Source organism: Colossoma macropomum, unplaced genomic scaffold (assembly GCF_904425465.1).
Source record: "Colossoma macropomum unplaced genomic scaffold, Colossoma_macropomum, whole genome shotgun sequence".
Classification (NCBI taxonomy): Eukaryota; Metazoa; Chordata; class Actinopteri; order Characiformes; family Serrasalmidae; genus Colossoma; species Colossoma macropomum.
The window spans coordinates 27,240,949-27,253,994 of record NW_023494784.1 but is presented as its reverse complement, the minus strand read 5'-3'; the positions used below and the strand labels follow the sequence as shown (position 1 = coordinate 27,253,994).

General features: G+C 39.3%; 1 protein-coding gene across 5 annotated transcripts in view; it reads right to left on the bottom strand.

Annotated features, from left to right (window-relative positions):
* Positions 1-13,046, bottom strand: part of rapgef4a (Rap guanine nucleotide exchange factor 4a) — a 57,765-nt gene that overhangs the window by 36,754 nt on the left and 7,965 nt on the right. For 2 of the 5 annotated variants that reach the window (XM_036566439.1, XM_036566447.1), the window contains exons 2-4: positions 12,844-12,986; positions 12,624-12,712; positions 11,446-11,592 (exon numbers count right to left, since the gene is read on the bottom strand). In XM_036566439.1, the coding sequence (XP_036422332.1) occupies positions 11,446-11,592; positions 12,624-12,712; positions 12,844-12,986 (379 nt within the window). Of the gene's footprint in view, positions 1-3,194; positions 3,365-10,120; positions 10,333-11,445; positions 11,593-12,623; positions 12,713-12,843; positions 12,987-13,046 lie in introns of those variants that run through there. The other 3 variants (XM_036566456.1, XM_036566465.1, XM_036566472.1) reach the window with 2 other exon arrangements.

The following is a 13,046-nucleotide window of genomic DNA, read 5'->3' as shown; positions in this document are numbered from 1 at the left end:
TGCTATTTGTTCTCTGTTTGTTTCAATCCAGACAATGAAGTTTGTAATCCCCTCATTACTGGTGGTTTGGGAGGTCATCATTCAATGTCAGCTAAACAGGTTATCTTTGCACTGGTTGTTATTAGAGTGACATGCTTCTCTGGGGAGCAGAACACCAAATGTAGGGGCTCAAAAGGAAAGGAGAGCAGCAGAATTACTGACTTCTGTCTTTAGTAACATAGATATGGACTGTCATATACATACAAATGGAATAATTTAGCATTTTGGTATTTATTTTAGTAAAATATAACTTACTACAATTTCCAAATTCGGAAAGAAAGGAGGGGCATTCTTCTTCAAAAGGCTACACAGATGGACTGAGTCTGTTTGAAAAGGAGACAAACCAGACGAGGAAACATAAAATTAAGAACAGGAGTTCCGCGTCTCCATGACAACCCGAGCCCTCTCTGTGCTCCAGAACTGCAAGGAAACCTTTCAGGACCCGAATGCTGCCATCACTTTTCAAAGACTAAGAAATCGTCTTTAACATCTGCACCCAGCAGGACAAAACCCCCTGCAGAAATAACACACTCATGCCACACACCTGTCACCCCGGCATGAGGGGGATCGAGAGGGCACATGGGTAGGCGAAGAATAGGAGAAAGAACTCATTCTTAATGACAACATGTGGACGTATGGAGAATGTTTAAAAGAGTTTAAAAGGGTGCGTTTTGGACAGAACTGTGCAACGTGCAGGGTATGCATGTGCCAGGCATGGTTCATTTCAATGATAAGTTAAAACAAAAGCATTTTAAGTCACATCTGAACATTTTCTTCTCTGCCATGCTCATTAGAAACCTATTCACTCTTGATCCTTGTCTGCATCCCAAGGACTTTTGGATAAGCGGCCACTGTTGAGCCCACTTCGATACAGTAATCGTCAAAGGCTGCCCTAAGGGCGAACAGAGGCACTCAGGAGCATCCCTCTGAATGCCAAAATGAGAAATGGGACAACCAACATTCTTGCAGTCCTCACATGAGAATGTAATTCAGGGCCACAGGACCATCAGTTCATTAATTGGGACAGGGCATAGTTGTGTGCTGATGACTGGCAAGTTTGCTTGCTAACACTGAACTACTTGCAACTACCTGAACTAAGTGCAATTCTGACCTATAATGATAGGGTGAATTATAAAGCCATTTGCCTTTTCTGGAACAGAACCACTGTGTGATTAGAAATATCTAAAAATGATCAATATATTTTCTTGTTACAAAAATAGCTATAACATAAGCCCTCAACACCCGACAAACACACATACATTGCTGCTGATGGTCTGCAGCAGTTTAGACCTTATTACTTTTTTATTCTATGTTAGCTTTACAGATACAATGAAAAACACATTAAATAAAATAATACTAAGTAACAAACCAATTTTTGAAAATTATTTTACCTTTTATTTTAAAAGCTGTAAACTGTAAACATGCATTAGTGACTTCCTTCTGAAGTGGGTTCATGTGTGCTAATAGCACCCACTGCTGGAGAAACTCCAGACAGCCACACATGCTCTGCTTGAGTAACTGGACTTCCAGTGCACTGTACTATTGCTTTAAACAAAGTGTGTATTGTCATTATTGCAAATGAGATTCTGGAATTCAGCTATAGATGCTTATTTTGATCATTTTAAAACTCATCTGAACCATCAAGACACTTAAGCTGTCCCAGCAGAGACACTGGAAAATTTGATGTACTGTAGCAGCTTATTAATGCCCTGTAATAATGAATTGTTTTAATAGTAAAAGTAAATAAAATATCATGTACACATATTATTTAAGATAATTTAGCAAACTTTTTAAAATTAAATTTGTCCTCAGTCCCAAAATAGCAATTTTGCCTTTGAAGCATTGTCATCAGGGTAATATCAATCGCTGCCGATGTCCGATTCCACCACCCTGTTACCCAGGCTTAATTGAAATTTAAAACTATAGCAATGATACACCCCTTAGTCTGTCCGAGCATCTCTCATTTGTCACTGTCAATGATCAAAACCAGGCAGTGTGTGAGTGTGAGTGAGTGTGTGTGTGTGTGTGTGTGTGTGTGTGTGAGGTAAGGGGGAGTATGCTGCGCACTTGCCACCCCATCCCATGTTTTCTGAAGTTGTGAATAAGACTTTTTTAGCAGATAAAATAAAAAATCGCATCTTGAGCTCAGTATCAACAAAGGATATAGAAACACAGAACATAGAAACTACAAATTTCCCTTTATCTCTTTTACTCAAACACACACATAGTCAATTTCTCATGCTGGAGGACATCTAGCTCCTGTATACATACACATCTCATCACTGTGCTCCACTGCACTTAAGTCGGCTGAATTATTCACCCAGATTACATAATATACACACTCTCACTCATTCTTTCACTCTTCCACTCTCTCCTGTGTTCTCTCCCCCACATATAGGTTATCTGGCTAATGTAGGTAATCCTGCTTTACCAGCTTTCCAGCTCTTTTCCTCTCCACAGCAAATGAAAACACACTGCCATAAGGAGACTCCCATACTATACATATTATATTGAACTATAATTGCAAGATAATAATTACTATACACAAAACAAACAAACACACATAGATTCCTGTCCCTGATCTCCAGCATTAACTCTGTTTCTCTCTTCGTCTGTTTCTTTTCTCCCTTCATTGTAACATATACTCACACAGGCACACAACACACCACATGCTGACCCAGTGTATCAACTTGCAGTAAAGCTAAGCATTTCACTACATGCAGTTATGAAGAATGAAACAGGCTCAGTGAACCAGTTCACAAAGCTACAGTGACTAAGCACACTTGCCTCAGAAAACCTTGACCTGTATGAAGATGCAGGTTGAAATCCAAACACATAGCATGAGAGAGAAAGAGAGAATGATACAGATAGAAAACAAAAAACAGAGAGAGCGAGAGAGAGAGTGAGAGATAAATTGAAACTGAGAAACAAATACAGAGAGGGGGAAAGAGAGGAAGAGAGAGACACAGAGAAAGAGTGAGAGAGAGAGAGACTGATACAGAGAAATAGAGAAGGAAAGAGGGATACAGAGAGAGACAAATACATAGAGGGAAAGAGATACAGAGAAAGATTCAGAGAGAGAGAGCAAATGAAAGAGACCGAGGGCAAAAGAGAGAGAGATAGAGAGATACAGAGAGAGAGAGTAGAAAACTTACCTATAGTAGAGGATGCCCCATGAGCGCAGTGATTTTAAACCAGTCAGTGTGTTTCTCTCTCTCTCTCTGCACAACCTCTCTGTTCGTACTGTCTCTCACACACTGAACCTGTGTCTTTTCCTCTGCTAATGTGTGTGTGTGAGCGGAGACTGGATGTGTGTGAGGTGAATGTCAGGATGCTCGCGTGCGTGTGAGAGCGCAATGATGCTGCGAGGTTCTGAGTATGAGCAGACTGCAGCACGCATGCATGTGTGTGTGTCTGTGTGTTTGTGTGCATGTGTGTAGCATGGTCTTGCTCAGTGCTGGAGAGAGTGAGTACTCATCAGAGCATGATGATGATGATTGGAGTACTCTAATCGCCTAGCAACCACTCCAGACTCTCAGGGAGGGGTCAGCTGCTGGTTCAGCCCCCCTGCCCCCCATGCTTTAGACAACAACTGGGACATTTTATTAATAGATTTAGGGTTTCTGTGCTACACTGTTGATGCTTGTAATCTGAAAGCAATCTTGTCATAATTGTAGCTTTAATTTTAAGGATTACCCAACACTTTCACAGAAAACAAAACATAAACACGTATGATGTTTAGTGGCCAACCTCCATGCAGAGGCGGGTAAGAGCCGTCTCAATAATTTATAGTATTAAGTTGCTATTCAGGCGAAACATACAGATCTGAGTGATCTACAGCCCCCATTCATAATTAATTTCCTGAGACCATTACTGTTTTCTTTCTCACGACTACTCATTCTTAAAGGTAGAGCTGATTTGGCACCGTGTTCATCTGCCTAATACCTGCCTAATACATGTAATAAAAGGGAGCATAACTTCAAAGAACATTCCTATTTTTAAAGTAGGCTAGTTTACACTTCAATGTGTGTAATCTACAATAACTAACTCCATCAGCGCATCACTACAAACTAGTACTGGACGATGCATCATCATCAGTATCAGTACACCGATATTGGTGTTTTACCGTGAAACTGACTTTCATCTTCGGGGGCATTGATAGATGATGAGCATTAACAGTACATTCCATAAGACAGTGGTGTCCTTGTAGACTAGCAGTTTCTGTGTTTTTAACTGCAATGTATATCTGTCTCTGAGGGGTGCTTCAGACCCAAAATACATAAAAACTAGGATGAGTTCAGCAAAAGTAGGACGAGAAAGCTTCATGCAGTCACTCTTTGAGTGACAGGAGCCAGTCAAAAGTTTTATGAATAATTACCACAAGGGTGCTTGTCATTCAGCATTTGTTTTGGGCTCATTTGAGCTCCCAATGTGTCTACCAAGACATGTCCCACTTTCATTTTACTTTAGTTCACCCTAAATAAATGGAAAGCTTCCTTTCGGTAAATCTGGTTTCTATAAAGTTAAGGTTTACAAAACAGCGTAACGCATTAACGTATTATAAAACAGAACAACAGAACAAATCAGAACAAGCTACGTCACGTTCCTCATATAATGTTTTAGTACAGGATAGCAGCATTTAGAAAGCATGGCCTCATTATCTTTATTAATACAAACCTACAAATCATCTGATACCATAATACAGTGATACAGAAATGGAAAATATTGTGATATTGAATTTTATCAATACTGCCAAGCACTATTAAAAGCAAAGGTCAGAGGCTGAATGAAGTATGCTGGAACAGAGATGTTAGTGTGGAGTCGCTGCAGTGGACATGCTATTCCTGCTGGCTGCATTAGAGCTGAGAAAGAGAAAGAGAGAGAAATGGACACTGCTGCAGACACAGGCTCTGCTGGCCCATTTGCTTGCATTAAAGCCTCTCTCTCCTCTATAAAGGCTTTATGTTCCACAGAGCCATGCAGCTTCAAAAGGGAAAGCTCTCCTTCAAAACCAACAGCGTAATCACCAATCAGATGCCGCCGGCTTTGAAATAGAAATGAGATATCTGACACGCAAACAGGTGCTGCTGGTTTTTGTCAGATCCTCTTTCTTTGCTACATGGCGAGCATTTTTTATGTGTTTGTATCTGAATGGGCGAGAGTGTGTGTCCTCTAGATCAGGGGTTCTTAACATCTTCTACCTCAACGCCCACCTTTTCATCACTGGAAAGAATGAAGGCTCACAGGAAAACAAAACTAAATTTTTTTGCTTAAAAGTTAATTTTTGAGACATTTTCAACATGGCAGTGTTTGAGTGCCTACCCACCCAAATATGCAATATGTAACAGTGAACATAAAATATGAACAGAATGATGCCAAATTAAGAGGAAATTTTCTACACTTTATACCTTTTTACACCAGTTGCTTGTAAGTGAACAACTGAGATGTCAGGGGGTGTGTTTTGTTTCTAGAGGCAAGGGGCAAAAATTGATGAATATGCTTTTGTGTGCCATTGTTGTGTGGCTTGTTTTAATATTGTTTACCATTTGAAAATGCCTTTTTTATTATTAAGTCGATAATTTTTTCACTGATTATTATGACAAAGTGCCATCACCAGCCCATTACAAACCACGGGTCCTCTCCAGTATTGGCCCGAGGACCACCAAAAGGTGCTTTGGGGCCCACTTGTGGTTCATGGCCCAGTGGTTGAGAAACCCTGCTCTAGATGATCTGTAAAGTATGCACAATTACATATGTGCATTAATTACTATGGGTAGATATTGCCTGAAGGTCTTGCCTGATAGCAGAATTACTCTCATTATATAACTGTGCTGAATGTGTGCACAGGCATGAAAGAGCACATTTATGAATCACTGTGTGTTTTCATGTATATCAATGTGCATGTGCACGTTTGTGTAGTTTTGCAGGTGTAAACATCTGAAGGCATGTTTTATAAAGCGCAAGGACACACTATATCAGCCTACTCACATGCACAGACATATGCATGTACACACAAATCATAGACTTCATATACCAGCTGAAAAATAGCAAACAGTAAAATACAGAGCTCTCCACATGATGTAAGTAACAGCAACTTCACTCTGTTTTCACGGATAGAAGTTCTTGCGAACCTGAGATGAATAACAAAGAATTTGGTGAATAATATCTCTCTTTCAAATTTTATTTAAGGGTATGCTTGGGTATCCATTTACATTAGGACTGGGTGGTCTCAAGTGGAATTAGAAGCATTAACTGCACAGAGCTCATATGAATCTCTCTCACTACTCTTTATTGTTACATCTGAAGGGGAGAGAAAAAAATAGACCTTAGAGGTCCAATATCCTCCTTTGAAAGGTTCTAATACAACACTGCTAATATAGCTTTTAATGCACAAATGTGATTTTCAGAAATTTTTGTTGGTTGAACAAGCACAAGCAATTCTATCTAATTGTAATACAGTGGGAAATGTAAATGAAATTTCCAATTCCAAATGTTTTCTTGCCAGAAAATTGGGAACCGGGTATCAGCTATTCTGCACCATTTATTAAAAGTAAAACAAGAATCGACCCTAGCGTTCAAAAGTTTGAACTAATCCAACCAATTTGTCGAAGAAACGTACAAAGTGATTTTACAGGTTTCAACTAATTGTCAGGAAGCTGTAAAAAAATACATAAATGTTAAATGTGTCAACACTGATGGACAGAATTGCAGATGATTTCTTAATGCCTGAGAAAAGTCTAAAACATTGAGAATGAATGTTTTACATAAGGAATGCCTCACATTTGAAACACTGGTCAAATCTCAGGAAGTTTAGAAAATACTGTAAAGCCTTTAAATTCATTTTAGTGCACATGTGGACCTGAGCTGCCTGACATAGTGTAACTTTAGTCTTGCAAGGACTTAAATTAACACTACATCCAAAATCAAGAACTAAACCATGGATATGTCTGTTGGAAAACATGTTGAAAGCAGTGCCGTAGTAGCCTCAAGTGAAAGTTCCTGATTTTGATCAAGTATCTTGAGGGTGGGAGTAATTTTGAAAGACTACAAGCGATTTGGGGTGAATTTTTTTAGGCAGACTGCTTAATTAATGTTTTTTATTTTCAGATTTTTGGTTAATGTTATTGGGCTAACACACAAGAAAGCCAAAAACAAATGTCTAACTTTGCTGTCTTTAAGTCATCACTACAATGTAGAGCATGCATTACTTAAGTGACATAAACGATAAGTGAGATGAGGTAAGAACTAAAATTAGCCTATCATCTAGGTAATTTATTTCAATTTGTCTACTTTATATCTGTCTCCGAACTTGCTGCTGACATCCGTTTTGAGAGATACAATGCTACGCTACAAAATACTAAATAACAAGACAATCTAAACACTGGTTTTATGCCAGAATTCCCCTTTAAGGGATGTTTTCATGGTTACCAATGTTAACTGGTGCATGTCAAATGGATGCATGTGTGTGTACGTGCAGACTATGTGTGTGTGTGTGTGTGGTGTGCACTATAGACAGCTTATATATGATGCAAGATATTCCTTCAGATAACTTTACTATTTCATTGGATGATGAAGCTGGAGAGGGTGTGTGGGAAGGAGAAGCTCAGAGGAAACCAGCCTGATCACTCTGAGGAAACAGTAGAGCAGTCAGTGCATATCTAAACTGATTTTGCCCATCCTGTCATAAAAGGAGACAGTGTTTTTACTGTCATATCCTTAACAGTAGAGATAAGCAGGAACCAGTGCACTGTTACTGGAGGGCTGTTCTCGGTGTGTGCATCAGCGGAAAGGCGGTGTGGGTTTATGTGGGTGGTACAGCAACATGGTCACACTGTCCAAACTTAACATCTCTGCACACACATATAAACAGACTGTCTCTTTCACTTCCTATTAGTCAGCTCTCCCTGCCAGACACACACAAACGTGTAACTACAGTATGTGAATAATCTCACACACACACACACACACACACACACAGACAGCAATAATCAAACACATTAACTCTTCAAGCTCTAATAGTAAAATCCCTATCTGACCCAGGATGGAGGTAAGGTCATTGCTGGACACTGTGATTCCTCTGTGACCTCCGTACACGGTGGTGTTGTAGTCATCTCAACACATGCTGTTCAACAAGCACTAAAGCATCCTTTAAAAACAAATAATGACTTCTTCAGAACTACAGAGAGACAGAGCGAGAAGTGGGAACGACAGAAAGAGAGCAAGAGAGACAGACATACAGAGAGACAGGCAGAAGGAGAGAGAGAAGGAGAGTGAGAGAGAGAAAGAGACAGATAGAGACAGAGAGAGAAAGAGAGAGACAAAAGACAGACAGAGAGACAGAGACAGAGAGAGAGAGAGAGAGAGAGAGAGAGCGGGAAAGAGGGTAGAGGGAAGCAAGAGAAGGTAAAAGAAAGACAGAGCAGGAGAGATAGACATACTAAAAGGGGCAGAAAAAAAGGGAGAGAGAGAGGAGGGGAGAGGGAAAGAGAGTGAGAGAATGAGAAAAGAGAGAGACAGACAAAGGGGGCAAAAGAGAGCTAGATACAGAAGAGGGGAGAAAGAGAAACAAGAAAAAGACAGAGACAGACAAAGAGAGAGGGGGTAGAAGGAGAGCAAGAGAGAAAGAGAGTGAGAGAAGGAGAAAGAGAGAGTGAGAGAGAGGCAGACAGTGAGACAAAGTGAGAGAAAGAAAGAGGGAGAGAGAGCAAGAGAGAGAGACAGATAGACATCATGAGAAAAAAGGGAGAGAAAGAAGGAGAGTGAGAAAAGGAGAAAAAGAGAGAGAGACAGACAGACCAAGAGAAGGAGTATAGAGTGAGAAAGAAAAGAGGTGAAAGAGAGAAGAAGAAAGAGAAGGAGAGAGACAGACAGACAGTGAGGGACAGACAAAATACAGAGAGAGAAAGAGAGACAGAGAGAGAGATTATGAGTATCGGTCAGATTGCTTTTGTTGGTTAAATGGTGCTGAGTGCTATTAGTTGGAGTCTCCACGCAGTCTGTGAGCAGGTGATAAGTGACTAACAGAACAGACAGAGTGAAGCTCCATTAGCACACTTACGCTAAATGACGTCACTCTACTGATGATAGAGGATACCAGTGATCGACAGTTCAGACATATTAAAGAGATGAGATACAGCAAAAGTGCCTGGAAATGTGGCTTATGTTAATATGGTGATATTTTCATTTTTGGTGGACTGTTGCCATGTTTCTAGATAGAAATGAAAAAGATAACAATGACCTCTAGGGTTAAGTGGATGGTCAAGAGCAGCAGCGATTATTAGCTTCCCATCCAAATGATGATGGAGGATGCTTTTAAACTAATTTCTCCTACATTCAGTTGAAAGAGTGTTGACCTTCACTCCTCAACTCACTCTGGTGTCAAACCTCAGAGATAAACCACTAAGACCCAGTGCTGAGTAGATTACTTAAGAAATGGAATCCGGTACTGATTACAAATTACATGACTGTCTGAAAAAATGTAATGAGTTACATGATCTTTTGGATTACTTATAATGGTATATTCTTATCTGGTTGCATTTGGATCACTTTTGGACTGTCATTTTGTAAATTTTCGTTTACAACAGCAACTTCCTATGGGGCTCAGCCTATCAGGTTTTAGAACCAGAACAATCTTTTTTTTATAGGAAGAATTAACCAACTGATTTATTGATGTTGCCCAATCCAAAAATCTTTAAATACAAAAATCGATAAAACAGTGACTGTAATTTCAGTTTATCCATCTTGAAAGGTATCATATTCATGATTACAAGTACTTCGTTTTTGTAATCCAATTATGCAATGCAGCTTACCTGTAATCTGTCACTACAAATCACTGCTAAATACTCAACTCTGCAAGCATTTAACCCCTTACAAAGCCATGTACAAAGTTTTATTACACACTTCAATAACCTAAAAAAAATCTCCATTAGTTTGCATTGAAGTCCCTGTAGTTAATGAATAATAAGCCTTAGTATTAAATAAACCTGGAATATTAAGGGTTTAAATTACCAGACAAAATAGTTTATATGCATTTTATAACAGCCAGAAGAGGAGAAAAAACAGCAAAAAACTTAAAGTTCACCTCACACTGACGTGTCAGAAGAGCCAGAGTGCGTCTCTTACTCCCCGTATTGTTGGTTCTCTGTTGTCCACAGCACACACACACCTTTACACAGGTCCAGAACTAACCACAGTCTGACCCACACTATTAAGACTGTGACAGAATCTCCTCAGAGACAGCCCCCTGTCCCAAAGGAAGAAGAGGGACAGACTCTCTCTCTGTCTCTGTCTCTCTCTCTCTATCTCTCTCACCAAGGCAAGTCCTGGTGAATACACTGATAGAAGCATGATATAAATGCTTCTGGCTCAATGTGCGAGGACTGATCTGATTTTAATTTTTCACAGTGGTGGTGGGACCAGGCATCCAAAGCTTTCAACGACTCTAAAAGCTCCACCACAGACAATCATTAGACAAAATGGTTAGGAAACATTTGTCTGATGCCTAAGACATTGTTTTACAACACAATATTGTAGTTACAATAGCAGTAAGAGCACTTTTGGCCTAAAACCTACTTTTTAAAATACATCCATGGCAGAGGGCATATTTTACTATTACCAACATTTTACCAAATCTACCACTATTTTATCATATTACCATAAACACCTGGTACACTTGTTGGTCACGGGTCATTTTGGATGGTAAATAAAATGGCTACATATGCATTGTACATGCTGTGACCCCTTGTTCCCAATGATGTACTTGTAGTAAGTAAATTTAATGCATTACTTTTTCGGTGTGGTTATGCATATTTCAAGTAGTTTGCATGTTTGCATGTGAGATATAAAAGCTTCTGATTAAAGCGAGCTGTAATACTTGGGCAAAAAACTTTTGGCTACACACTTTAATTGTGTTGCTTCTATTTATTCATCAATAATAAAAATATATTGTAATACTTTGCATATCTCTTAGCACTGGAAAACGCCACAAATATATACCTGAGTGACATCAGTCTGTGTATTTTGCTAAACTTGTGAAGAAAATGTGCTAATCTGTATAAGTGCTATTCTGTAATTGTGCACAAAGCTTGGTGAAAGATTATTTTACAGAACACCTCCCCCTGCTGGACACAAGACATTAAAAACCTACTAGTAACTATGACTACCCCAGTACAAAATATTTCCCTGACTAAATTACCTTTAAACAAAATCCTTCACAAGAGCATGAATAGCATAAATAATGAATTGCATAAATAAAAACACTGAAACCAATATCTGCACATGCAGTCACCACATACAATGTAATATATTTGAGCCCATGCAAGAAATGTTTGAACGTGCAAGATGTATTTTAGCATAATAAATATGGCAATAACACCAAGCAGTGTAATTCAGTGAGGGTTCTCTTACCTCCCACAGGGTCCTAAACTCCCTCTTCTCAATGCGCAGTAACTCACTGAACTCTCGTGTTACAATGGTGGCGTGACGAGGCGTGTTGTCCAAAATGGACTCCCCAAATGCTGTGCCAATGCCAAGCGTGCAAATAGTGACCGCATCCTTAAAAGGAAGAAGGTAAATACTTGTAAAGGCAAGGAAAGGAAGACATTGTTGCAATAATCAGACTAATGTGCCGTTAGAAATGAATGGGAGTACATATGCTCTCTGGCTCTGGTGTGGAATACCATCCTCAGATAACATCTATAAAATCTATGTACTCTTTTAATTAAATCTGCATTTGTATTGAGAATTCACTCAAAACTTGGCGAAGGACGTGTCTTCCAAAGATGTAAAGTGAGTTATTTATTTTGTCATCATACTGTTCATCAGTATAATGCTAACTTTGCATTTGAGACCTAAACATTCAGTCGGACCTTCCTTTTGACTCTGTGCGTGTGACTTTAAAACATAAGGATGTATGACATGGTCTGAAAAACTCCTGCGAATTCCAACCCAATTCCTCTGACGGAATTATTATTTCAGGCTTTACAGGGTGACTCACAGGAATGCATGCACACCATATTTTAGCCTGTTTTTTTCTTCTGATTTATTCATGCTACTTTTTTCAATTCCAACATAAAAACTCCACAGCACTGCTTTAAAGTTAAATACAGCATGCACCACTCAAACTATCTCAGTATGGAGTGAGAGAGAAAAAGAGAAAGAGAGCAAGCGAGCACTATTGCAGCTCCAAGGTTAAGACTCTCAAGTACAAGTAATTTAGAGAGCACTACATGCTTTTTAAGGCTTCTAAAATAAGCTTAGTGGATCAAACGGTAATGTCTGTCAGTAGAGTAGGCGCCAATGTGGTTAAAAATAAGAATTTTCATGGTTAAACATTTGAAAAATGGAAAATTGTAATTGTTTGATTGTCTTGTGTCTTGTGACACAACACTGTGAAGCATCTTTTGCTATTGTATTTACAGCCACTTTATGACATTTTATCATTAAGAAAAAACAGGTTTGTGGATGAACAAAATTATTCTCTCCTCTAACCATCCTGAAATGCAAAGAAAACAGGTGTATGTCAGTCCTAGAAAGGAAGGTTTGTATCCAGACCACACTCAAGGGCAGAAGATGTGTAATATTACCTGATGGTTTGCAGTTTCAGAGACTTTAACATCCAGTGAGCCAGAGAGGACAGCGTACCAGCTGGTGCCAATATCACCCTGTCTGTACACTTCATTACGGAATACACAAAAATAACAAGGACAAAGAAAATAACGTAAAACAGTTTCATATTTGGCACAGTTTCATACATGGATTTGGACACATGCACACATGTGCTGTGTCTATGAGTGTGTGACCTACATGTGATGCCTTTCTCCAGACACTCGTAGAAGCCACACAAACAGATTTGCTGGAGCAGGGTGGGGTGGAACTTCTCAAACGCTTTCACACTCTTCAGTCGGGCCATGATAATGTCTACATCTTCTCCAGAGCGCTCTGTGGGTCTACACAAACACACATCATTATTCTATCACTCACTGATTCACTGCCAAAGCATCTCATAT